The sequence below is a fragment of the Gadus morhua genome, chromosome 22 (assembly GCF_902167405.1).
Source record: "Gadus morhua chromosome 22, gadMor3.0, whole genome shotgun sequence".
NCBI lineage: Eukaryota > Metazoa > Chordata > Actinopteri > Gadiformes > Gadidae > Gadus > Gadus morhua.
Window position 1 is genome coordinate 3654924 of NC_044069.1, and position 27293 is coordinate 3682216.

At 47.7% G+C, this 27293-nt stretch overlaps 3 protein-coding genes across 13 annotated transcripts in view; 2 read left to right on the plus strand and 1 right to left on the minus strand.

Annotated features, from left to right (window-relative positions):
* Nucleotides 1-27043, plus strand: part of LOC115535426 (tapasin) — a 27755-nt gene extending 712 nt beyond the window's left edge. The window contains exons 2-8 of one of the 8 annotated variants that reach the window (XR_003974489.1): nucleotides 601-819; nucleotides 1327-1575; nucleotides 1753-2112; nucleotides 3241-3558; nucleotides 4370-4465; nucleotides 5439-5586; nucleotides 7675-7929. Coding sequence is in view for 6 of the 8 variants with exons in the window: in XM_030346622.1 (XP_030202482.1) it covers nucleotides 601-819; nucleotides 1327-1575; nucleotides 1753-2112; nucleotides 3241-3558; nucleotides 4370-4465; nucleotides 5439-5497 (1301 nt within the window). In the remaining 2 variants the exon portion in view is untranslated. Of the gene's footprint in view, nucleotides 1-600; nucleotides 820-1326; nucleotides 1576-1752; nucleotides 2113-3240; nucleotides 3559-4369; nucleotides 4466-5438; nucleotides 5629-6936; nucleotides 7425-7674; nucleotides 7930-26791 lie in introns of those variants that run through there. The other 7 variants (XR_003974490.1, XM_030346624.1, XM_030346623.1 and 4 more) reach the window with 7 other exon arrangements.
* Nucleotides 8187-27293, minus strand: part of LOC115535451 (class I histocompatibility antigen, F10 alpha chain-like) — a 32177-nt gene continuing 13070 nt past the window's right edge. For 3 of the 4 annotated variants that reach the window (XM_030346675.1, XM_030346678.1, XM_030346673.1), the window contains one exon: nucleotides 8187-8399. In XM_030346675.1, the coding sequence (XP_030202535.1) occupies nucleotides 8388-8399 (12 nt within the window). In that variant the 3' untranslated portion in view covers nucleotides 8187-8387. Of the gene's footprint in view, nucleotides 8400-10236; nucleotides 10666-27293 lie in introns of those variants that run through there. The other variant, XM_030346680.1, reaches the window with a different exon arrangement.
* Nucleotides 20947-22575, plus strand: LOC115535467 (uncharacterized). Its single transcript, XM_030346717.1, has 2 exons — nucleotides 20947-21143; nucleotides 21469-22575. Exons 1-2 carry the CDS (start codon nucleotides 21015-21017, stop codon nucleotides 22126-22128), a joined length of 789 nt encoding a protein of 262 aa, XP_030202577.1. The 5' UTR covers nucleotides 20947-21014; the 3' UTR covers nucleotides 22129-22575.

Here is a 27293-nt window from a genome sequence, read left to right on the forward strand (position 1 = left end):
AACACACGACTACACTTAACTAATTGACAACCCCAACCCATTAACCCAGCAACTACACTGTCCCCGAAAGGGTCCAAACCCCCAGAATAAATGAACCAGTATATACCAGTATAATGACCACAATATAATATTATACATTATATTATATATTATTATAGGCATATATTATATTATATATTGCGTGATTCTTCAATCCTATAATATTATACATTATATTATATAATACTACATATTATATATTGCGTGATTCTTCAAACCTATAATATGATATATAATATGATATTATATATTCTATTATATATTGCGTGATTCTTCAATCCTATAATATTATACATTATATTATATATATTATATAATACTACATATTATATCTTGCGTGATTCTTCCATCCTATAATATTATATATTATGTAGGTATTATAGAGCTATATATCAATAATATAATAATATATTATGTAGATCTCTTTGCGTTGTGTATGGATTGGCGCCGCCCCTTCTTTGGGGCCGTGAGGGCTGTAACTTGGTACAGCGGCAGTGTTGATAAGCTCTCACCACCACCGCCTCGTGTGACCGACGTCTCCCGGGTCTCTGCGGGTCTCAGCGGGCTCTGGAGGCGGCTGTCCCCCGCTGGAGTGCTGGTTCGTCCGGGAGAAACCGGGGGAGGGTTTGAAGCATGAGCGGACTCTGCTACACGTCAGGACGTCCCCCGACAGCCGGTCTGAAGAGACGCTAGCGGAGCCCTCCTCCTCCTCCTCCTCCTCCTCCTCCTCCTCCTCCTCCTCCTCTGACGTGGTCCCGGACAGAGTCTACCACGTCACCGGTGAGTGGACAAAAGGAACAATAGTTTATATGTGTTGGACCAGCCGTAGTATTATAGTTGTGAGTAGCAAGGATGATGGTGTGTGTGTCTGAGTGAGTGATTGATGTGTGTGTGATGTGTGTGTGGGTGTGTGTGTGTGTGTCTGTGTGTGAGTGAGTGATATGTGTGTAGTATGTGCGTGTCTGTGTATTTGTGTGTGTTGTACGTTTCAAGTCAACCATGAGTCCTTAAAATAAAATTCCATCCATCCATCTCTCACTCTCCTTTCTCCCTCCTTCTCCCTCCCCCCCTCTCTCTCTCTCCCTCTTTCTCCCTCCCTCCCCCCTCTCAATCTCTCTCTCCCTCCCTCCCCCCTCTCTCTCTCCCTCCCCTCTCTCTCTCCCTCCCCCCCCCCCCTCTCTCTCTCTCCTCTCCCTCCCCCCCCCCCCCCCCCCCCTCTCTCTCTCTCTCTCTCCCCCCCCCCCCCCTCTCTCTCTCCCCTCCCTCCCTCCTCCCCCCTCCATCCAGATGGCTCCGCCTCTCTGCTCCACCCCTCCCTCCACCCCCCCCAGGGCTCTCTGGTCAAACCCCAGTGTGAGCTCCACCCCTTCCTCCCGCAGCCCGCCGATGTCCAATGGGCCGCCTCGCTCACCGACTCCGCCCTCAGCCCCGCCCACCTGCAGGCTGATTGGCTGTCTGCTACCATCCTGGGCCTCGACGGGGGGCTGGCTCTGTCCACGGTCGCCCGCGCTGCCACGGCAACCATCCATCCCCACGGTACTGATGAGAGGAGAAGGGATTCAAACCCCTGTACTCAGCGTCGGGGGGGGCGGGAGTTACTAGTTCATAGTTTATAAATGAGGTGGCTTTGAGGTACAAACATATCTATAGGTAGCCAGTTAGATGCCCCATTTATCTCCCTCCCTCCCTCCCTCCCTCTCCCCCCCTCTGCAGTGGTTCTGAGCGTGCTCACTGAGACCGTCTCGGTGCGGTGCGGACTGGGCGAGCCGGTGCTGCTGGACTGCCGCTTCTGGGCGGACCCCTCGTCCCCGCTGTCGGCGGGGGGCTTCGCCGTGGAGTGGCGGTACCAGTTCAGGGGTCAGGGCCGCCTGGTCCTCGCCTACGACGGGAAGACGGACCGCCTGGCCCCCGGCCCGCAGGAAGGGGCGGCGCTGGACTTCGCCGGCCTCCACGCCGCAGGAAACGCGTCGCTGGTCCTGCAGGAAGCCGAGGCGCGGCACTCGGGGACGTACGTCTGCGCCGTGCACCTGCCCCACCTGCTGGCCCAGGTGACCGTGGAGCTGGAGGTGGTAGGTGAGGACCGCCTCTGATGAGGTCATAGAGCTGGAGGTGGTAGGTGAGGACCGCCTCTGATGAGGTCATAGAGCTGGAGGTGGTAGGTGGGGACCGCCTCTGATGAGGTCATAGAGCTGGAGGTGGTAGTTTAGGACCGCCTCTGATGAGGTCATAGAGCTGGAGGTGGTAGGTGAGGACCGCCTCTGATGAGGTCATAGAGCTGGAAGGTGCTAGGGTTGGGTATTGCCAGGTACCTCACAATTCAATTCAATTAGATTATTTAGGTCTTGATTAGATTCAATTCAATTTTCATCTAATTGCTTCGATATCGATTCAATAATATGTGCAGATGACAAAAATACCTAAATATTATTTAGAATTAACCATTTCGTAATGAATTAACCATTTCATTGTCCTTTAACTAGCAAAAAGGGAATACACCATTGTATAGTATTGTTCCTGAGCTAAACTTGCAGGATAAAAGTAATAATCATAACATGGACAAATGTAAAAGGGTGTGTACATTTAGGCATACTAGCTTAATGGCTGAGTATGCTTCTTTTTCTTTTTTTTTATGGAATCTAATCGATTTAAAAACAAACATGGTGACAAAGGTAACCAGTGACGTCACATGACCCCACCGACGTGTCACATGTAGGGTTTACTGTAGTATTCGGCAGATGTTCCACAGCCTTTGCAACCAAGCAAATTAAAATTCAGTTGGAAGTATATCAGGGCCTTTGAAGCATTTAACACATTACGGCCAAGTGGAAACTGCTCAGAAAAATCCAAATTCTTTGACATAGACCGATTTCTTTTTACAGTAACGCAAATAATTACTTTCCCCTGGTAATTCGTTACCTTTATTATCGAGTAAATCAGTTACTTACTCAGTTACTTTTTGGAACTAGTAGTGAGTAACTATAACTCATTACTTTGTTAAAGTATCGTTCCCAGCCCTGGTCACGTGACAGCGACCCGTTGAGACTCAGGTCAGAGCGGTGGACCTGAGAGAGGACGCCCCAGACCAGAGGGCTCAGTGCTGCTCCGGCGGCAGAGAGAGTCCGGGGCCCGAGGCCCCCCAGTGTTGTCACCACGAGCCGTGAAGACCCCTAACATGGCCTCCTTCCTGTGGCCCCCCTGCAGAGCCCCCCTCCCTCTCCATCAGCCCCTCCCCGCTGCCCCTCGCCGCCCCCGGCCAGGTGCTCAGCGTCCGCTGTGAGGCGTCCGGCTTCACCCCCCTCCCCCTGGAGCTGAGCTGGGAGTTCCTGGGGGCGGACGGGGCCCCCGCGGCCCTGGGGGAGGCCAGCCTGTCCGGCCACCGGGAGGCCTGGGACGGCACCTACAGCCAGAGCAGCCTGCTGCAGCTGGACACCAGCGCCCTGGGCCGGGGGGGGGGGCTGGTGTGTGTGGCCCGACACCGTGGGGGGACCAGGCGCTCCAAGGTCGCCCTAGAGGTCATAGGTGAGGGATGAGACGGGCTCCGGTCTGAGTCTGTACACACACCTGGAGGAACACACCTGTAGAAACACACCTGGAGGAACACACCTGGAGGAACACACCTGTAGAAACACACCTGGAGGAACACACCTGTAGAAACACCTGTAGAAACACACATGTTGAAACACACATGTAGAAACACCTGTAGAAATACACATGTAGAAATACACCTGTAGAAACACCTGTAGAAAGACAGAACACACCTGTATCTATTGACACACCTTCAGGAACAGACGTATAGGAACAGACCTTTATAAATACACATGAAGGAATACATCTGTAGGATCACATCTGTAACTTTTGACATATGTCCCTTCATGAATACACCTGTATAACCACAAATGTTGGAATATATCTGTACATATACACCTGTATTGACACACCTTTATGAATACACCTGTATTGGCACACCTGTGTAAACACAGCTGTAGGAATATACCTGTAGAAACACATCTGTATCTACTGACACACCTTTATGAACAAACCTGTGTAAACACAGATGTAGGAATATACCTGTAGAAACATATCATAATGAACACACCTGTATCTATTGACACATGAATACAACGGTTGACTATTGCTTCTGCAAAGCTTTTCTCTAAAAAAACACGTTTGTACTCAAATGTTTGTTGTCTAGAGTAGAACGGAGCGTGAGGTTTAGAGTTCATCAAGGAGATGAGCAGCAGACAGGTGAGTGTTGGCTGGAGCCCAACAGGGACGTGAGCCAGGGGGCGGGACTGACCTGTGGGGGGTTGTGCTGGGGGGCGTGTTTCAGGGTTCAGCACCCCCTCCATCCAGGACTCCATGGCGATGGTTGGCATGGCGCTGCTGCTCTCCGGAATCATCACACTGGCCTTCTGGAACATTACTGGTACTGAACTACATACTAGTATAACTAGTACTGCCACCACCACACAGTAGTATAACTAGTACTGCCACCACCACACAGCAGTATAACTAGTACTGTACTACCACCACACAGTAGTATAACTAGTACTGCCACCACCACACAGTAGTATAACTAGTACTGTACTACCACCACACAGTAGTATAACTAGTACTGCTACCACCAAACAGTAGTATAACTAGTACTGTACTACCACCACACAGTAGTATAACTAATACCGCTACCACCACATAGTAGTAGTAGTACTAATACTACACCCCCCACATAGTAGTAGTACTAGAACTGTTACCACCACTACTGCTACTACTGCTCTTACTACTACTACTATTTCTACTACTACTACTACTTCTTCCATTACTACTCCTAATACATAATATAATCAGTCCCTCTAGGATTTTGTATATTTTTTCATTGTATAAAGACGCAGAAATTATTGGGATTCGATAATAATTCATGAATTGAAGTCAAATGTCATTTGTCCAGCAAGAATGAAACCCAACGGCATAACTCGAGCAACTGGAGACATGAGTGGCATGTTTCAGGCGTTCATAAACAAGGAAGTCAATTTGTAAATAGACATGACCTTTTGTGTGGGGGGGGGGGGGGGGGGGATGTTCAGTCAAACTGGCGGGAAAGTGCGACCATTGGTCCGACGTGCAGCAATGCCGCAGTGTGTTGCCATTGTGGCCAAGGGCGTAACTTTTTTGCGATTTGAATACCATTTTCTGCATTTCTACATACCTTTAGGGACTACGGTAACCAACACAAAATCCGGGAAATAATTAAGTTGGTCATCATGCTAAATTCTGCCAGAATAAATATGCATAATCAAAATGAATCTAACTTTTAATATAAAGAACATTTCTTTATTCATTCATCGTATGGACAGAGGTCAGTGAACAAAAGCTACTGATATTATCATTGTCCTCCTTTAAAGGTGATCTAACATTGTCAGGCCATGAACAGGCACCTGCCACACCTCCACCTGATCTCTGATATGAACAGGGTGACCAGATCACAATGCACCAGATGTGGGACAAAGACCTACGTTTGTGTGGGACAATGTAGGATACCAATGCATCGAGGTAGACTAAAATAACTTCAAAAAATATAAACATTTCTATTCTGCCCCTTTGCTTATAACATTACTATGCTTTGCCATCTGGTTGATTCTGTATCCCATAACAGCCTGCAAATACAAACTTAACAAATATATCTTATTTAAATGGAACTTTCCCAAGTTCTCTCACGTGAGAAAACCTAGTAGGCATGGAGCTTTCATGCTATTTCACAGTGCCTCAAGTTAACACGTCTGACTGTATACAATCAAACAGAACAGACAGTCAAGGCTACAATTGTTATTTCAAGGATTTGAACTTTAATGTGCCTTTTCTCCAACAACAGAGAGCAGCAACCTAACCCCAGCACAACTCAAAACACCACATTAAAGTGTTTGCTCTAGTCGAACAATATGCTGAGCCACATTCTAGTAGAACATGCACTGGATTAGGCTACATGGAGTACATAGGCTGATTATCTGAACAACACAAAACTCACTCAGCTCAGAATCACATAGCTTAACTACACAAAATAAATTAATTTGAAAATTATCTGCTTTTACTGGACAATGACAATGTGTATACAAATAGGTAATAGGCACTAAATGAAATAGTAACGGTTTTTATGAGTCCCGCATTGTTTGTGTCGTTTCAAGTCGTATTCACCTCCGTGTGAAATGGAAAAGTGACTCAAGCAAACTTCACACCAAACGTTACCAGACTCGCCTTGCACGGGTCTCTGCCAGGAAGAGTTTCCATTCTTTATTGTAGCCGCATTTCCTCTTCTTAGCCGTACGAGTCGTGCTTTCCTCCGTCTTGTGCTGCATGCCGTTCTGACCTGATCGTTTCTTGTTGGTGGGCGTGCCCTTAACCTGCACATGCGTCCCAGTTTGATTGACATGATCAAACAGCGCGCCCACACCCCCCTGCCCCCCCCCCCCCCCCCCCCTGATGTACGCCCTCACTGCTGTCTCCGCACACAGCTATTTGATAAATGCCAGATTATAAAACACGCATTTTCAAAAAAAATTAAAAGCTGAGTCGGACTGTCAATAACAATGCGGGACAACGTCTCAATTTGCGGGACGTGTAAAAACTAATGGAAATGCGCGACTGTCCCGCACAAAGCGGGACGTCTGGTCCCCCTATGAAAGCAGAGTCCAGTTATCCTATTGAGCCCGTGGTTTGCGGGTCTGACCTTAAAGTAAACCAGCAGCGAGAGAGACTCTGCTTTCATACACTGTTGACGGATACTTGCTGCGGTTTAAGGGGGACTCGTTTTCAAGTTACATAGGTTCATAGAATAATCATGCTGTTTTACAACCCATAATCAACCAACTCACACGTCCTTTCTTTCTTGTCATCCCCTCTCCAAAGAAATACATTAAATCGAACTGCTGTTGGCGTTTCATTCTTATGAAAACCCACCGCGAAGCCTCTTCATTCAGTGAGCGATCGTCCAAGTGCGCGTGCGTGGGGGAACACGTCCGAGACTCCGAGTCCACAGACGCCAAAGTGTCCTATAGAACCGCGTGTGCGGACCGTCCGTGTCCGCTACTCGTCTGTCGCAATTTGTCATATTTTTATTTTTTATGTATACCTTTTTTTTTTACATATATATATTTTCATATACACCAGGGCCTTACAATCAACAGCTCAATTCACATTCTCAGCCAGAACCTGTCGTCCGGCCAAACGGTAAATAAGCACGATTTTTGCGGTTAAAAAAGTGAGGGGGGGACCCAAGCAGGATTTTCAAAAGGGGAGGGGACATGTCCCCCCCGTCCCCAGTGGACATGACGCCCATGATTGTGTCAACCCCCCGCCGTCGGCCAGGGACAGGCCGCTTCAGCACCATGGACAGCGCCCCCCCCCCCCCCCCCCCCCCTAGCCAACGGGAGATACATACCCCTCCGCGCAGCTGCGCCGCATCGCCCATCAAGCGTGCCCAGGGAGTCACGGGCACTGGGGGCCCCTGGGGGAGGGGGGGGGGGGGTCTGAAGGGCTGGGGACGGGGGAGACGGGGGAGACGGGGGAGTGGACCGGTAGCGGAGGGTCTCGATAGCGGCCGACCGCCGCGCGTCGTGCTAACGACCGGACGCTGCCCTTCAACAGGAGTGAGCCGGAGGCGACCGGAGGACCCCCGCAGACCCCGAGGGCGGGCCTGACAAGGGGGACCCCCACCCTGATACAGCGCTCCCCCAGAAGGTCTGAGTCCAGGGGGTCCAGGAGCGTCTCGTGGCCCTGCGGTCCTCCGGGACGGTTTATTTATCTGTACTTTTTGTACCTGATGGAAGTCTGTTCTCTTTCCCTACCAGAGTTTTGTACTTTGTTGATAAGAATAATTAATAAATATTTATTACAATTCTTTTTTTATCATTATTATTATCATTATTTCCTTTATCTGTTTTACATTGGTAGTCGAGGCGGGGCCCTGTGGTTGCTAAGGCGGCCCCCCTAACCCCCCAGTGCGGGGGGAACCCCGCCCACCCCCCATGGAGGGAGAACCTGAGCCGTACTGCGTTCTCCGTTCTGTTCCTGCGCTCCACGAATTAAATCCAAGCATCAGCGAAAGATTGCAGGTTCAAGACGAGTTAATCAAATGTATAGTGAGTTAATCAAATCTGTCACAAATAGAGAGATCTAATTTATTTACACTTCTTACAGATTGATGTTTGTTATGAAAATAAAGTTAAGAATATTGTAGTCTAGCAAATAAAGCATCTGCAGTTAGCTGAAGTCCCAAGCCTGTTTGTAAGGATTATAGATGAACAGCATTCCACTCCATCCTGGTTTAGAAAGCTGAACGTGAGAAGCCTCTTCATGATTTAACTTTGACCCTAAACAGCAAGGAAGCACAAGTCAGCATTAAACATTAAACACATCACTGTGATGATGTGCTATGAACATATTACTGTTATGAAGTACTGCTAAGATATTACTGTGATGAAGTACTGTTAAAATATGAATGTTAATCTATAGCCTCCCAGCTTCCAGGTTCAAAACAAAGTTGAAAACAAAGTCAAAACTAGATGGAAAAAGAGTGTAGTTCAAAACTTGGTTTATTCTTGATTTATTCTTCAGAGGTCTATGACTGTGAAGAAGTACTGTTCATATATTACTATTACTATTGCTGTGATACGGTAGGCTGCTAATAAATGTAACTGTAAATATATTACTCTGAATAAGTATTGTAAAGTGATAAAATACTGACTCTGGTCAGAGGTTGGTACTCAGTAGACAGATTCTGCCCCTCCGTGTTCTCAGAGCTGGTGTCAGAACCTGGGAAGTATCAGAATGGGAGGAGGTGAAGTCATGAGCTAGATGTATCTAGATCTATAGAGCTGTACAGTCCAGTGAGCTAGATGTATCTAGTTCTATAGAGCTGTATAGTCCAGTGAGCTAGATGTATCTAGATCTATAGAGCTGTTTAGTCCAGTGAGCTAGATGTATCTAGATCTATAGAGCTGTATAGTCCAGTGAGCTAGATGTATCTAGATCTATAGAGCTGTATAGTCCAGTGAGCTAGATGGATCTAGATCTATAGAGCTGTATAGTCCAGTGAGCTAGATGTTTCTAGATTTAGTGAGCTGTATAACCCAGTGAGATACATGTATCTAGATCTATAGAGCTGTATCCAGTGAGCAAGACAAGTCACCAAGGTCTTTGTGTTGGTAGTGGAGTTAATCATAAGAGCAGATAAATAGAGAAATGATTAGTGTTGTAACAGTGGTGAATATCCTCACGTTATTAGACTTTCATATTCTTAATGCCACAGCTTCTCTATGGAGGTTCATCATTCAGAGGTGGAGGTTTCTACAACCTGACCACCAGTGTGTGAAGACAACCAATCTGAATCTAGGAAGGGGACAGGAAGTAGGAGCAGGTGGAGAACAGACTGTGTTAGTCCTCCTGGAGAGTTTGATCCACTCACCCTCCCTCTTCTGGTACACAAAGACTCCAACAACAGCAACAACAGCAACACCAGCAAGGAAGAAAACAAGGATGTGACTCTTGCCCACTGAAGGTAAATGAAGAAAATAAAACCAGGCATGTATTAATAGATGTTGGACAGACCCTCCCCCATCCATCCCTCCATCATTGGACCACATGTCTACGGTCACGTGATGCTACACCATGACTAACATAGCGTCAGTGTAACTATCCCCCTAGAATAATGACTATTTTACCCACAATCCTGTCACACCGTGTTCTGCTACGCGGTCCAACATCCCCATCTAGTGGCCACTTGACGCCACTGTACCTCATTCTTCCGTCACACCTGACTTCAATCTCCACTTCCTACTTCAGCCGGGGATCTCCATCCAGCCGGCGCCAGTTCGTCGTTTACAACTTCCCAGTTCGTATCGGTCCTACCAGCATTCTCTAGTCCCAGTTCGGTGTTCCCGTTCTCTTGCTAACCCTCTCCCCTCTTCCCTAGTTCTCCGTCCATCACTCTGCCTACCTGTCGCCGAGTCCTTGCCTGCCTGACTGACTCCCTGTTGCCGAACCCTCGCCTGCATTACTACTGCTTGCTTCGCCCCAGCTTGTCATCTACCCCGTGTCCCACTAAACCCTCTTTCCTTTTACCCCGTCTCTGCTTCCCTGTGTCCAGCACTTGGGTCCCCTCGCCCCGCTCCTTAACAATCCACCGTGTTCTGCTGCAGTGAGCTACTCCTGAGAGCTGTGTGGTTACCCAGTAGCTTCAGCAGTGTCCAGGTACACCTGGCAGTGGTTGTGATGAGGTCAGGTGGAGGTGGTGAGACATGTGTTCCCCACCTCCATCCCCTCCAACACCAGTCTTACCCCCGTTGGTCCTGATGAGGGCGGGGTCCAGGGGGGTGGAGATGTCCTCGATGCCTTTCAGCTGGACCACACACTCGTACCTCCCCCAGTCCTCCTGTGGGACGGCCTTGAGGTTGAGGTCCAAGCTGACCTGGAAGGTCCCGTCGCGGTTGGGGAGGACCTCCCCGGGGTCCACCTGCTCATGGAGCTCCTGGCCGTCTCTCCTCCAGAACACCACCACCCTGTCAGGGTAGAAGCCTGTAGCATGGCACACCACTGGGGAGGAGGGGCTCCTCTGGAGCAGAGTCACCCGCGGACGCTCTGGAGAGAGAGGGGGGGGAGAGAGAGATGGTGGGCAGAGGAAGAGCGAGCGAGAGAGGGGGGAGAGGGAGAGAGAGGGGGGGGGGAGGGAGAGAGAGAAGGGGGGGGGGTGGGAGAGAGAGTGAACAGAGACTCAGAGACATGAGTCTGTCAACGCCCACCAGGTCATGTGACTCTACCTGTTCTCTGCAGAGAGCTTTTCCCATAGGCCAGGAGTATCTTCAGCCAATCAACACACTCCTTGGTGAGGAAGTACTTATCGAATTGTAATCCAGCTCATTCTTGATCCCATCTCTGTTTGGTGCTGAAAGCCTGAGATACTACAGCGACCCAGGTCAGGGTCTTCAGGTCCAACGATATGAAGTCCTCTCCATCATAACCATACTGGTTATAACCATCAGTAGAATCATCCTCATCATCCCACTCACAACCAGACATCCTCTGATATAAGTGGATACCTGAGAGAGAGAGAGAGAGAGAGAGAGAGAGAGAGAGAGAGAGAGAGAGAGAGAGAGAGAGAGAGAGAGAGAGAGAGAGAGAGAGAGAGAAATGGAAGGAGGGAAAAAAGAAAGGGTGAGATCATTAACATTAAATACACACAGACATCAAAACACAAACCATATGAACATTATCATTATAACAATAAATAGATGAAAAAATAAGACCAGCCAGAGCTCCACCCTACACCTTCGAAAACTCCCCTACACCACCCTACAGACCCCTACACTACCCTACCCCACCCAACACCTCCTACACCACCCTCAACCCCTCCATCTGACCAGCAGACGAGCGGAGCTAATGCCGCTAGCCCGCTAGCTATCTTTGTTGTTTTAGTACATCTAAGTTTATAATGGCAGGAGCTAAGGAAGTAGGTTGTGTAATCGTCACCTTTTTCAGCCATTTGGACAAACTCAGTCTGATTTATTCCCTGAAGGACCGAGCTGTGTGCGTACTTTGCTGTAAAATCGTTGTCTGTGGAACTTCTCAGGTTCTCCGATGGAGGATACATAAAGGAGACTTTCCTCAGCAGTTCAGAGGTTATCTTTAACGGATTAACAAACAAAGACACAGTCACCTCCAGGATTAAAGACATGTCTGCCAGGACTGTAGAAACACGCATCATTGATATGGATGAGAAATCCCCTTGAATGGGATTACTGAAATACTTACGGAAAGTAGTATTTCTCAATCTGTGCTCATCATGCAAGCAGTAATCGAATGTTGGGTCGGCTTAGCCCAGGAGGTAGAGCAGTTGTCGAGCAACCGAAGGTTGCTAGTTCCATCCCCAGCTCCTCCTAGCTGAGTGTCGATGTGTCCCTGAGCGAGACACTTAACCCTAACTGCTCCTGACGAGCTGGCTGTCGCCTTGCATGGTGGACTCTGCCGTCGGTGTGTCAATGTGTGTATTAACAGATGTTAGCCGCTTTGGATAAAAGCGTCTGCTAAATGCCCTAATTGTAATGTCATGCGATTTCAAACGCCCCTTCAGTGGACTGTACCATTTCTGCGCCTTCAGCATCTTTTGACTTTTGTTTACTTGACATCACTCGACTATTGCTCCATTACAAAACACCGGCGGCACTGGCAGCGATGCAGGTTATGTATTTTTGTCGCTAGCAATCGAGCTGTGAAGGTTCCTTATGAGTTGTGAAAAAAGGCGAGTCAACTAGATTTGTAGCCCATAAACAAACAAATTAGATCGAGTTTAAGTGACATGATGTTTGTCATTTCTTTCCTCCGTGGTATTAGCCTTCTGGACTACTTTTAGTCAAAAACAATATATTGCCTTATAGTTATTAGATTTAGTGATATAATGTACGTCCTTTATTTCAGTTAGGGGAGTAGGCAAATTGATTTCAACGCCAGGAGGAGGGGCATTATGTCACTGCATAGCATTTATGTTCTGTGATCGCCACTGTGGGTGTACGTTCGAAGTAGGCCCATGATGTATGGATATTGTAACGTCAGTGGGGTTGGTTCAGTGTTCACTTGTTGTCAGTCATGTCAGTTAGCCTGCTGCCCGCATTCAGCGCACCGCTGCCCCAACCTGCAGGTCATGTGATTGAGCAATCGCGAAAATCCTCCCAAAATACTTTCTTGATTAAGTTGGTGTTGTTTGTTGTTTCCCAAAGATATCTGTTAGCATGTGTTTCTTTCTTCAGAATTAGCTACCTGGCTTAGGCATTTTATAAAATGTTCAGACTGTTTAGGAGTACGGTGAAACTTTATTCTGGGTGTAAATGATGAATATCTATATGTGAGAGGTCAGACATTAGATATAAACTCACTTCCTGTTTGGTTAAAGAGCTTCTTCAGATCCAAAATCGTGGCCTTGAGTCTCTGCTTGGCACCCAGAGCCATTCCAGACATCGTCTCCAGTTCACCTGGATGATCTCTGTTTAACTGTTCCGTCCAGGCCTGTTTCAGCACTATTCCCTGGGTGTTACTGTCGTAGTGCCCAATCTGAACTTCATCCACCATCGCAACAGCAACCTCTGGGAAGGTTGAGAGTCCAGACGACGACGTGAGGAAATACTGCAGGGAGTGAAGCACTGTAGACAGACAGACAGACTGGTTAATACGGTACATCACTGTAGACAGACAGACAGACAGGTTAATACGGTACATCACTGCAGACAGACAGACAGGTTAATACGGTACATCACTGTAGACAGACAGACAGGCAGACAGACAGACAGACAGACAGACAGACAGACAGACAGACAGACAGACAGACAGACAGACAGACAGACAGACAGACAGACAGACAGACAGACAGACAGACAGACAGACAGACAGACAAGTTAACACAGTACATCACTGTAGACAGACAGACAGGCAGGTTAAGAATTTACATTACTGTAGAAAGACAGACTGACAGAGCGACCGACAGAGAGGTTAACACAGTTCATTACTATAGACAGACAGACATGTTACTACTACTACTGTCCATCCCTCTACACAGAAAGGCATCCCCCTGCTCTATGGCTCCAACCCCTGTCCTATGGCCCCGCCCCCTGTCCAATGGCTCCGCCCCCTGTCCTATGGCCCCTCCCCATGGCTCCGCCCCCTGGCCGTCCAGGCAATGTATGAACCTTCAGTTTGATCTTTTTGACATCCAAACATCTCACTGGAGCCCACAGCGCTGGCTGTCCAGACCTTCAACTACAACACAATCTGCTGCCTCTTAATCATTACTGCTGACATAAATAATAAAGAATTAGTCAAATAACTATTACAATGTTTTTATAATTATAAGTTTATTTTAAAAAGCCGGCATTATAACTATCTTCACATTGGTATCATTGGAACGATAATAATAAAATAATAATATAATTATTATATTTCATAATAATACATTGATAGCAATGATAATAGTAATATTATTGTGCGTCTGCGTGTGTGCTTGCGTGATGATTCTCCAAGAACGTTGACAAGTAAATAATAGGATATAAGGAGTTAATATAATACTTTAAAAAGTTTAAAAGTATTAAAAGTAGACTTAACTCATTACAGAGGATAATCAAATGCTTTTCAACCACATGAGGGAATCTAAGCATCGTCTCTTCAGGGACCATAATCAAACCTTTTGGTAAGATAGTTTTGAAAAGTAAAAACTTGAGTCAGTCTTACCTGAGGACACACCGTGACCAAAGACCAACAGCAGCAGCCCCGTTAGCGCATTCATATCGATGTATTCAGAAGAACAGCTCTAGGAGATTATCCACAGAGACGTGACTCCGACTCCAGCATCAGGCGAGGAACTGACCAGGAACCCTGTGAACAAGAGGTAGAGGGAGAGGGAGGGGCCGGTCTGGACCAATAGGAATTAAATACGGCTGTGATGTCATTCATTTTCAGAACTTCAAAGTGAAACTAACACACACACACACACACACACACACACACACACACACACACACACTCCACCTAAACCACCACCCCTATCTCAGTGCCAGTGTCACTGTTCTCCAACTCCCCCATCACCAAGTTGGAGTTAATAGTGCCGCCTTCAAAGCAGCTCGGAGGTTCTGAAGCTCTTTCGTGGATTCACATAAACCTTCCCTTCTTCCGAAATAGAGCGTTCAGGAAACGCCCCTCAGAAGTTCGTAGGCTACGACATAAAACTGGAAAAAATGATCGCTCGTGAGACTAGACTTCATAACAACTATGGATGCCCGCAGGGAGCTCTTTGCGCTTCTTAGCTGAATCAGTTATTAGAACTGCTTGCGATGGTTGAACTTCAGTGAGAATTGATCAGGTGATGTTTATAATTGTAAGCTATAATGTATTGTAATGCAAATCTTAGAATCTGTGTTAAGTTGCTGCAAGTTCACTTTAGTCTATCAATGAAATGGGCAGCCATTGTTGTGATGTGATCTTGGAGGACTCGGGTATCTTTACTTCCGCATGAAACTCTGAGCGAAAACTCTGACCCAACAGAACCGCCTCGTTCCAAATACCAACCGTAGTCTCAAAGCCAAAACTGCACCTTTAATCAAACATAAAGTATCATGCTACTAAACTGAACAATAAAACGGCTTTGGAGGAATCCACAGTCTTGTTCTTCAGGGCAGAAACACCTCACCCATGACGACTGGTCACTCCGCAGTCCGCACACACGAACCAGGAGAGCCCTGGATGAGTGTGGAAGCATGCTTTTTAAAGCATGCTTCCCCACCTGCTCCTCAGGTGCTCCGCATTTCAATGATTGGCTGGCAGCAATGCTCTTACTATCGCCATCTGTTGGTAATTTGTAGTACACCGCCTCCACAACCTGCCCCATGGGCCTCCAGGGGCGCTGTGCCAAAGACGGATTGCCACACTCCTCCACCCCTTGATGAAGCCTCAGGGCACCTCTGACCGGCCAGCAACACCCATCGCAGCTGGACAGGGTGTTGGCGTTGGCCCGCCTCGGCCGTTGTCCCCCCAGGAACCTGTAGGGCCTCTTGCCGGAGCGGTAGTCCTGCCCGAAGCGTAGCTGCTCCTGCTGTCGGCGCAGTTCGACCTGCTCCCGCTGGATCCCGTACCACTAACGCCAGTGCTAAAACCTGATGTGCTGCCACTTCAGAAACTGCCGCTCCATGCGGTCGGCGTCCAGACACCGCTTCTCCACCTCCAGCCAGTTCCTCTTGCGGATCAGGTGCTCCCGTTCCTCCCTCTCTTGGAACGGACGGATGCGATCCCGCCTCTCCAACTCTGGGACGCGTCGCCTCAGCTGGGCTGCCCGTCGAGGTGGCTCTGTTCCCCGTCTGTCCTGACGAGTCTCAATTGGCTGGGGACCGACGTTGAAGCTCAGCTGCTGGGCGACCTGCCGGTTCTCTTCTAGCGCCTTCATCAAACCCAATAGCTGGGCCTTCAGCGCCTCCCTCTCCCGCAACCAGTCCATGCTGTGGGCCTTGTGTCTGGCGGCGGACTCCTCCAGGGCCATCTTGTGCTCCACCTTTATCCTCTGATTACTAAAGGGCTGATTATTTGTCCCACGCAACGCAAGGGGGTTACGGACCCCTTACGTCTATGTACCCTGCTTCCATCCATCGCAAGGGCCTGATACACGCCTCCAAAAAACTGTAACTGTCCGTCGAGGCGACGCAGCAGCAAGGGCTGTGATAAGTCGCTTACTAAATCGCGACGCAGAACCATAAAGGTTCACGACTGCGTTGAAGCGTCTGCGTGGTCATTGCGTTGCGTGAACGTGGAACCATAATCATTCCTTTAGAGCATTGGTTCTCAAAGTGCGGCCCGCGGGCCAATGGCGGCCCGCAGAATCATTCCTGGCGGCCCGCAATGACATACATAATTATGTAAGTTATATAAAAAATAAAATAAAAATAATAATAATAAAAAGTATATATATTAATTTAAACAAAAATAAATGAATATAAAGAGAAAAGTCGACTCTCTCGAGCTTTCAATTAAATCCTTTTACATTTGTTTGTTTTAATCCGACTGTACATTACTTTGAAAGGCTGAACCTCAGTTTCGTGATTTATGCCGCGTTTCCACTGCAGGGTGCGGAACGGATCGGATCGTAAAGGTGCGGTAGGGAGGGGGCTGTATAGCCCAGCTCAGTTCCGAGGTCGCGTTTCCACTGCCGACAGTACCCTTGGTGGTAGGCCGGATGTCGATCGCCGCTGCAGCTACGTAAACATCGTAAACAACGTCTTCCTCCCCAATAATGCAGACAAACGCCTCCTTGGTTGCCCAAGCAAGCGTTTTACGCAACATGTTAATTGTAAAGAATAATACCTCGAGGCTACTGTTTGTTTGTTTTTATCCCCGCGTCACCCGGAAGTGACGATTCTGTCGACCAACCAACGGAGGGGCTGTATGGATAGAATTTCCCGGGACCCTTTCAGGCGTCTCGTCTCATTTTCGGTACCCCAACGGAGGAGTCCCAAGAACGAGGCCAGAACGGGTACGGCAACGTCCGGGTCACGCCCACTTTTGGCGGTGGAAACGCGACCCCGATCCGCACCTTTGCGATCCGATCCGTTCTGCACCCTGCAGTGGAAACGCGGCATTAGACCTCACTTGACCTCACTCCCGGAGGTCCACGGTGCAATGTTTTTTTTGACCACTGGGATGCTGGCGGCGTTTCCCGCCATTTTTTTCTTCGGCGGCCCTCAGTCAAATTTTGGGTTCCTAAATTGGCCCTCAGTTGTCAAAACTTTGAGAACCCCTGCTTTAGAGCAACCACCCTGCCCATCAGGAATCCTGAAGTATAAGCTTGGCTAAGGAAACCATAAGTGGAATGTAAAGGTACTTCTTTGGAAGCTACCATCAACCGTCCCTTGTAACCATTTACTTGCCACACCTTTAAAATAACATAACTGACAATCACAGACAGGGAAGTAAGTAAGTAAAAAAGTAGATACTTCATTCATGCCCTCCAGGAAATTCAGGTATCCAGGATCAACATACAGTACAGTACAGTTGACAAACAACATAATGGACAAACAGTAAAAGTCAACAAAATAAGTAAATAAAAGTAAAATAAAAGGAAATAGAAAGTGAGCAATATTGCACATAATTAAAAAATCAATCTAAAAAAATAGAGCTTGATATAGATAATAAAAATAAATAATATTAAGGCTGCAAGCAGCATTTTACGGGGGCCAAGCCTAACACAGACCAATAAGATCCTGATAGACCATTAAGACCCTGACGCAGAACATACAGACTCTGACACAGACAATTCAGACCTTTTTTGTTTCCATATGGTTGACAATGCTGTAGCTCAGCTGGGAATGCTGCAGCCTCAGCTTGGATCTGGGGATGGGCGAACAAACTTTCATGACCGATCGTCAAAAAACTGCAGTTATGAGTCTTTAAGGTTTTTTTTGCTTTTAAAAGTAATCTTGATTCTTTAGTAGTATACAGTAATTAATTTACTTTGGGCCGTGAACTATGGCAATGATTGGGAGGCTTGGGGTGGAAGGAGGAGGTTCTACTGAAAAATAATGGATCAGAATAAAAAAAGAAGAAATGAACGTGCACAGTTCATTTTCTGGGACTGTGAACTTAGCTCAAAATTCTAAATTGCAAAATATGAACATGAACTAGTTAATTTTAAACAGTGTAAACTGGATTTTGGGCTAGCTCTTGTGAAGTGTGAACCTGCACATTACTGGGCAACACTGACCCTAACTGCTCCCAAAGAGATGGCTGTTACTGCGTGTGATTGACACCGCCATCAGTCAGAATGTGTATATGAATGTACTAAGACATGACTCTCCCATGCTTGGCTGTGACTCTCAGTTATGTTCTTTGTAAAGTGTGGCGAGGAAAGTACCTACATTCCACCTATGATTGTTTTTGCCAAGTTTATAACTTCAGGATTCCTGATGTACAGGTTGGTTGCTTTTAGTAAGCAGAGAACCATTCTACTCCAGCCTTTGCCACCACTCCACACAATGGGCCCTATTTTAACGGTCAGAAACGCAAGTGAGGAGCGCCAAGCGCAAGTAGCTTTGTGGGCGGTGCTATGGCGATGTTGCGATGTTGAGACAGATGCACATTCATTTCAAACTTCAAGTTTATGGCCAAATAATATGGCCTAATTCACCCATGGAATAAGGTTTTCTTCCACAACTTCAGAAATACTCAGTCCTCCAATAAATTTCGGCAAAGAAAACTTAACACACATATGATATGCGGTAACTGTGGTTCTATTTAATGATACACGCAATACATTATAGACATCGTTTCTTATCAGTATTGTATGCATTATCGTTATCGACTTGTGTTCCCAATATGCATGTGTCCCCCTGTTAATATACATTGCCATGGACTGTATTATGCGTTACGTGTTTAGTTTGTGTGTGTTGAAACAGATTCATTAATTATTTTACACATACACACACGCGCGCACGCATTCATTCATTCTTTTTAACACTAACTCACGGCAAAACAATGTTTTCTCAAGATCAAATACTCATCAATCCTAAAAAGTTATAGGCATGTACACAATGTCTGTGTCAAGAAAATATGTGTTTGCTGTACGGTGTTTGCAGATGCATTGATTTAAAAGTACAACTTATTACCGCTGTATCAGCTGTTCTTTCCCAAATAATTTACCAAGAATGAGTGACTAGGTAGATGAGAAAAGCTAAGTGTATGCGCGAGATGCACAAGCAACATTATGCATGCGCCCTTAAAATAGCATCTGAACATCGCGCCACTGACTTTAAGCCAGGTATTTCCTGGTTTGTGGAGTGATTTCTGAAACTGCAAAGTAGCACCAGGGAACGTTTGCGCCAGAACACGCCTCCTCCTTTTGCCGAACCGCCCCTTGGGGCGCAAGATCATTCCCTAATTTACCGACGCATGGCGCAGGAGGGAAAAGAACGCTCTGTGCCAGTTGCAAACTAGCAACGACACATGCGCTAGTGAGGAAGTCAATTGCGCCGGATTCAAGATAGGGCCCAATGTTTGTTACAAAACGGGTGCATTCGCCAGTAGCAGCTACGCTGATTAAATTGAATGGAACACAGCTAACCTAGCCAAATAGTGCAGCTACTCTGAGCCTTTTATGCATGTTTAATCAAGAGGTAATGTACTATTGGGGTTGATCATGCATGGCGAAGGCTCCTAATCACACACCAACACTGAGATATGTCCTAATGGTGGTTTGATGCAATCAAACACGACCTGATGGCAAACACAGCTAAGGTATCATTTGTCGTGGTATGGTATCGTGGACTCCCCCGTCACGGCCTGTCTAAGTCTGTTTGGGTCTTGTCTCGTCTCGTGTCTCTGATTTGTCAACCATGGCAAAAACTGTTAAATTAATCATTTTCCTGGTGATTACAACACAATTGCTGATCTGCGATGACCTCATAGTGCAACCGGTGATAGATGGAAGGTTACTCACCAACAGCTGAGCAGACCTGCTATCACTACAGGACTCTTCTCCAAGTAACATCAAGCCCGCAGTGGCCTTACCACCGGAGCTCTGACCCAGGAAAAGGGGAAAACAGGGAGGAATCTGAAGCAGGATCAGAAGAAGTCCCTTCAAAACACCTCTCCCCTCCATCATCCTGGCAAATGTCTGGTCCCTCCACAACTAGATGGATATTCTACATGCTCGATGCCACCTGTAAAGGTCCTTAAGAGACGTCTGCATCATCGCCCTGACCGAAACCTGGCTGAATGGATTGATCTCCGACAACGAGGTAATCCTGGACGGCTTCACCATCATCAGGTCGGACCGAACGGCTCAATCAGGGAAGATGTGGGGAGGGGGCTTATGCTTCTACATCATTGACAGATGGTGCACAAATATCCAAATCCACCAAAAGATATGCATGCCCGATCTAGAGATACTGACTGTGTGCTGTAGCTGTCTACATTCCCCCAAACGCTAACACCAGTGCCGTGTTCCAATATCCATACCATCCGTACTTACTAGCCTAAGTTTGATTATGTAGTAGGGCGTTCCGATTCAGATCGGGCGAAAATAAGTGTACTGAAAGGACCCGGATGGAGTAGTCAAACCGCGAAGTGTGGATCGATACACTTTTCGTACTCAACGGCAGCCATCTTAGCTACGTAGCGGAAGAGGGCGGAGCCAGGCTGAGAAAAAGTCTGGGCATTTTCCACATAGCCTGCATTAATAAAGCCTGGGGCTGTTTCCCAATGTGAAGGCTGCAGCCTTGATAGGACGCGTCCTTGCTAGTCGCGTCCTATGGAGATGAGACTAGAGTGCTAGCTCGAGTGCTTCCTAGCGTTTGTAACGTCGGACTTTGGGAACGACTTGCTAGTGTGGATGCGCTTCCGCTTCCGCTTTTTAATACTGCGTTTCCGCTTGTAAACACCTGTGCACTTCTGAAAAAAACAAGGAAGCAATGAAGCTGGTCAATATTTTTTTGCTGTGGTCTGAGCTGGAGGAGGACTCCGAACGACTCCATCGGCGGAGGGTTGAACGGAGGAGACGACGGCTCTATTGTCGGAGTCTCTGCCATCACAATGTCGAGGTATGTGAGCTTTGAATGTCTGAATTGTATTGTATTGAATTGTTGCATTGACGATAGTGCTGCTTCTCAGGTGTTTTCTTTGGGGCAACGCATATTCTAACGCATATTCTAATTGAACATGGTGGTCTAGCTGATGGTTTATCAAAATCAGAGTTTAAGCTTCATAAGTTTGCACAATTATTATTGCCAGTGGGGTGGGGGAAGGCAATTCTTATGACAAGCCTATTCTTATGACAAACATCTCAAAGAATACTACATGCATGTATGAAAAAAGAAATCTATATTATTTACCTATCCATCTATATTTGCTCATCTGTTGTTGCAGGCCAGGCATTACTGCCAAATCAGTGCCACCGTGCCGGTGCTGCAGCGCTTCTTCCAGGGAGAGGACACCCGCCCTGATTTCAGGCTTAGCCAGCAGGCTATCCAGGTCCTCCTTGGGGTCCTCCAAACGGAGCGACAGCACGGTTGGGGGCCCACCATGGAGACCCTGGTCTTTTTGTTTTGGATTGCTACTGGCGCAGCCTATCGGGTTGTGTCCAGAGCTTTTGGCATTCCAATGTCATCTGTCCATAGAATGGTGCATAGCATTGCGGAGGAGGTGGTAGCTGTCCGGGGCAGTTTTATCAAGCTGCCATCAAATGATGAGGAGGTCAAGGCCATGGGGGAAGGGTTTGCCCTGCTGGCAGGGCACCCTGCTTTCGCCAAAGCAGCTGGGGCCAAAGACGGGTCCCACGCCTCTCAACCAAACACTCAAGGAGAGAGAAGAAACGGTCAAACCGCTCCCTTGACTCCACCTCTCTCCTCTCATCCGCCTGCCGCTGGTAAAGGATATCCTCCCTCACCAGAAGCAGGAAGGGATCCTCCCTCCCTCTTCTCCCTGCTCCGGCCCCTGCTGCACCCGCTGCTCCTTCCCCTGCGGCTGTCGCTGTGCTGGCTCCTGCTCTCCCGCCTCTCACCACCTCATCCTCCTCCTCCACTCTGACCCTTACCTGGCCTGGCCTGGCTGGGAGAGAGCCCACTACCACTGGCGGTGACACGGCTGCTGAGCTGCCAATGAGCTCGTCCATTAAGGCAAACCAGCGCCATGTCCCTGCTGTGGGCCTGCCATCCTCCGTACCTTGACCTGAGGCAGGGCACAAGGTTACATACATTGAGGTTACATTCATACATGGTCACATGCATACATTGAGCAATGTATGTAACAAGGTTACATACATTGGTATCCCCATGTACCCCAACGGTATCCCCCTGTACCCCAACCCCATTGTATGTATGTTATCATCAAGGTGAAATGTATAAATGTATTTTATGGATGTTCTTTATGTGCCTATGACGAGAAATTAAAATGAGAAATGACGGAAAGAAAAAAGAATTTCCCCAAGGGGCCAACTAATAAACAAACTAAATTTATTATTCTTTCTCTGATCTAGTTAATTGAGATTAGCTCACAGAATGATATGGTTTACATTTTTGGACTTTGACTCAGCTTTTATATGACAGATCATTTGTGCATATAGAATGACATAACAAATATTGGTTTTAAGTGTGTCGTGTTCTTTAGAAAAGGTACTTGAATCAGGACCGCTTTTGACTCACTTTATTTGTTAAAGTATTCGGTATGGTAACTATGAAGCAAAAGGAGGAGAATTGTATTGACAAGCGCAGAGAGACATGCAGAGATCAATAGATGAGCTACCGTGTGTTTCTGCCCTCCTTTGGGCGCGTGTCTGTTCAAATACAGAATATTCTCTCTATATTACAGAAACAGAATATTCTCTCCTATATGACGTAGTACATGCTCTGATTGACTATGATCTGAGAGCCCATCTCCGGCTTCATCATGTGTGATGATGCTGCCATCTTGTGGCCATGAGCAGCTATTACAGATTTAATTTTTGGTCCCGCTGTCTTGTGGCTATGTGCGGATATTACAGCTTATGTGCTTATTTGCGTCACAATTGCATTAGTAGCATTTAGCCTCTACCGGAAGCAGACAATCAGCCATGTTTGAAGAACCTAGCTTCTAACCACCGACTCGTTTTCAAAAATTATAATGCACACTTCTACAAGTTGGACACTATAAGAGTCAGTAGAAATAGAAATGTCCACATAAATAGACATTTATGTGGACAACACGTAAATGTCCACATGTGTATGTCCCTACAAGTATGTGAGTTTATTTGCAAGTTTAAAAAAGGTCTTCATAGTGTAACATTTTACGCTTCACATTGTGTTTGTCATTTAAATATTAACGTTGTTAGGCTCTGATACGTCATCTAATGATTAGCTTTTGTGATAGCCACCTTGGAATAGTGCGGGGTGACATCATCACTTTCTAAGGGCTCAACGGAAATCAATGAGACTGACGGGAAAAATACGAAGCAAGTTTAAGATAAAACGCAAAGCAATTGCTTGAATTGGAACAGAAACATGATTGAATACTCAAATATTAACAAAAAAACGTCAAAAGTCACCACTTACGTGCAAAAGCATTCAATACAAAAGTGACAAAATGGCAATTGCAGCATGCCCACAAAATGTAAAAACAAAAACACAGCACAACGCAACACAACACTGAAGAAGCAGAGTCCTCCGCAAACAGTTCTGCCGACCTCCTCCACGTCACCGGCGTAGGAGGTCGACGCCTCCTCCGCGTCACCGGCGTAGGAGGTCGACGCCTCCTCCGCGTCACCGGCGTAGGAGGTCGACGCCTCTTCCGCGTCCGGCCGGGTCCTGTGGCTGAGCGACGCGGGCGGGACATTCCCCTGGCCGCTCTGAACAACTGTTGCCTCACTTTCAGCGACGGCAGCAGCGAAGCGCACAACCAGTCCGTCCGCGTTCACAGTCACCTCTACCTCGGGCATTGCGATGACAGTTTCCTCCAGGGCTGGGCCGTCATGGGCACCGGAGGAAAGGAAAGGGTCCCTAACGAACCCAAAGACTGCAGAGTTCGTGAATGACATTGATCGCTCCTCCCCGTCTCTGCCAACCACAATGAGCACTCCTGAGTAGGTGATAATATATGCTGCTGTGCGCGCTGGAGGATGGAGCAGCCCTGGTAGCGTCGCGGGGACAACAGCCACTCTGTCTTGGCCGGCTTGGCATCTTGGGCACCTGGGCTTGGCCACGATCTGGACCCCAGTCACCAGCCTGCGCAGATTCTCCTCAGCCCTGACGGTCATCAAACTGAGGGAAGAGGGCTGCCCTATTTCCGCCGTGGTCGTGACCACTGTAGAGGGTGTGGTGGTCAACACAGTCCGGTCACCCTCCTTTCTAGTGGTCAAAGAGTGGAAAGAATAGCACTTTCCCAACTGCACTGAGGATCAGCCGGTCCCACACAGTCATCGCCGTCTGTCCCGTCCTATCGCACACCTCGAAGGTCAGCTCAACTGGCGCGCCTTGGACCTGCACCACCTTGTTCGCAATAACCTGCAGGACCCTGACCTAGGGTGACCAGATCACAATTCACACGATGTGGGACAAAGACTACGTTTGTGTGGGACAATGTGGGATACCAATGCATCGAGGTAGACTAAAATAACTAAAAATAAAATAAATAACATTTCTATTCTGCCCCTTTGTTTATAACATTACCATTCTTTGCCACCTGGTTGATTCTGTATCCCATAACAGCCTGCAAATACAAACTTAACAAATATATCTTATTTAAATGGAACTTTCCCAAGTTCTCTCACGTGAGAAAACCTAGTAGGCATGGAGCTTCCATGCTATTTCACAGTGCCTCAAGTTAACACATCTGACTGTAATCAATCAAACAGAACAGACAGTCAAGGCTACAATTGTTATTTCAAGGATTTGAACTTTAATGTGCCTTTTCTCCAACAACAGAGAGCAGCAACCTAACCCCAGCACAACTCAAAACACCACATTAAAGTGTTTGCTCTAGTCGAACAATATGCTGAGCCACATTCTAGTAGAACATGCACTGGATTAGGCTACATGGATAATCAGATAATCAGTACATAGGCTGATTATCTGAACAACACAAAACTCACTCAGCTCAGAATCACATAGCTTAACTACACAAAATAAATTAATTTGAAAATTATCTGCTTTTACTGGACAATGACAATGTGTATACAAATAGGTAATAGGCACTAAATGAAATAGTAACGGTTTTTATGAGTCCCGCATTGTTTGTGTCGTTTCACGTCGTATTCACCTCCGTGTGAAATGGAAAAGTGACTCAAGCAAACTTCACACCAAACGTTACCAGACTCGCCTTGCACTGGTCTCTCCCAGGAAGAGTTTCCGTTCTTTATTGTAGCTGCATTTCCTCTTCTTAGCCGTACGAGTCGTGCTTCCCTCCGTCTCGTGATGCATGCCGTTCTGACCTGATTTGCACTGTTTCTTGTTGGTTGGCGTGCCCTTCACCTGCGTATGCGTCCCAGTTTGATTGACATGATCAAACAGTGCGCCCACCCCCCCCCCCCCCCCCCCCCCTGATGAACGCCCTCACTGCTGTCTCCGCACACATCTATTTGATAAATGCCAGATTATAAAACACGCATTTCAAAAAAATTAAACACCGAGTCTGACTGTCAATAACAATGCGGGACAACGTCTCTATTTGCGGGACGTGTAAAAACGAATGGAAATGCGCGACCGTCCCGCACAAAGCGGGACGTCTGGTCCCCCTATGAAAGCAGAGTCCAGTTATCCTATTGAGCCCGTGGTGTGTGGGTCTGACGTTAAAGTAAACCAGCAGCGAGAGAGACTCTGCTTTTCATACACTGTTGACGGATACTTGCTGTGGTTTGAGGTGGACTCTTTTTCAAGTTACATAGGTTAATAGAATAATCATGCTGTTTCACAACCCATAATCAACCAACTCACATGTCCTTTCTTTCTTTTCATCCCCTCTCCAAAGAAATACATTAAATCGAACTGCTGTTGGCGTTTCATTCTTATGAAAACCCACCGCGAAGCCTCTTCATTCAGTGAGCGATCGTTCAAGTGCGCGTGCGTGGGGGAACACGTCCGAGACTCAGAGTCCCCAGACGCCAAAGTGTCCTATAGAACCGCGTGGGCGGGCTGTCCGTGTCCGCTACTCGTCTGTGGCAATTTGTAATATTTTTATATATATTTTTATATATATATACCAGGGCCTTACAATCAGGAGCTCAATTCACATTCTCAGCCAGAACCTGTCGTCCGGCCAAACTGTAAATAAGCACGATTTTTGCGGTTAAAAAAGTGAGGGGGGACCCAAGCGGGATTTTGAAAAGGGGAGGGGACATGTCCCCCCCGTCCCCAGTGGAAATGTCACCCATGATTGGTCAACCCCCCACCGTCGGCCTGGGACAGGCCGCTTCAGCACCATGGACAGCGCCACCCCCCCCCCCCCCCCCGCGGACCGGTAGTCAACAGGAGATACATACCCCTACATAGCCCTCCGCGCAGCTGCGCCGGATCGCCCATCAAGCGTGCCGAGGGAGTAACGGGCACTGGGGGCCCCTGGGGAGGGGGGCGGGGGGGTCTGAAGGGCTGGAGACGGGGGAGACGGGGGAGACGGGGGAGACGGGGGAGACGGGGGAGACGGGGGGGTGGACCGGTAGCGGAGGGTCTCGATAGCGGCCGACCGCCGCGCGTTGTGCTAACGACCGGACGCTGCCCTTCAACAGGAGTGAGCCGGAGGCGACCGGAGGACCCCCGCAGACCCCGAGGGCGGGCCTGACCAGGGGGACCCCCACCCTGATACAGCGCTCCCCCAGAAGGTCTGAGTCCAGGGGGTCCAGGAGCGTCTCGTGGCCCTGCGGTCCTCCGGGACGGTTTAGTTATCTGTACTTCTTGTACCTGATGGAGTCTGTTCTCTTTCCCTACCAGAGTTTTGTACTTTGTTGATAATAATAATTAATAAATATTTATCACAATTCTTTCTTCATCATTATTATTATTATTTCCTTTATCTGTTTTACATTGGTAGTCGAGGCGGGGCCCTGTGGTTGCTAAGGCGGCCCCCCTAACCCCCCAGTGCGGGGGGAACCCCGCCCCCCCCCCATGGAGGGAGAACCTGAGCCGTACTGCGTTCTCCGTTCTGTTCCTGCGCTCCACGTATTAAACCGTCCCGCCTCAAACCTGTCGGCTCGTTCCGTCGAGAGCGACCCGTCCACGAGGAAGGCGTCG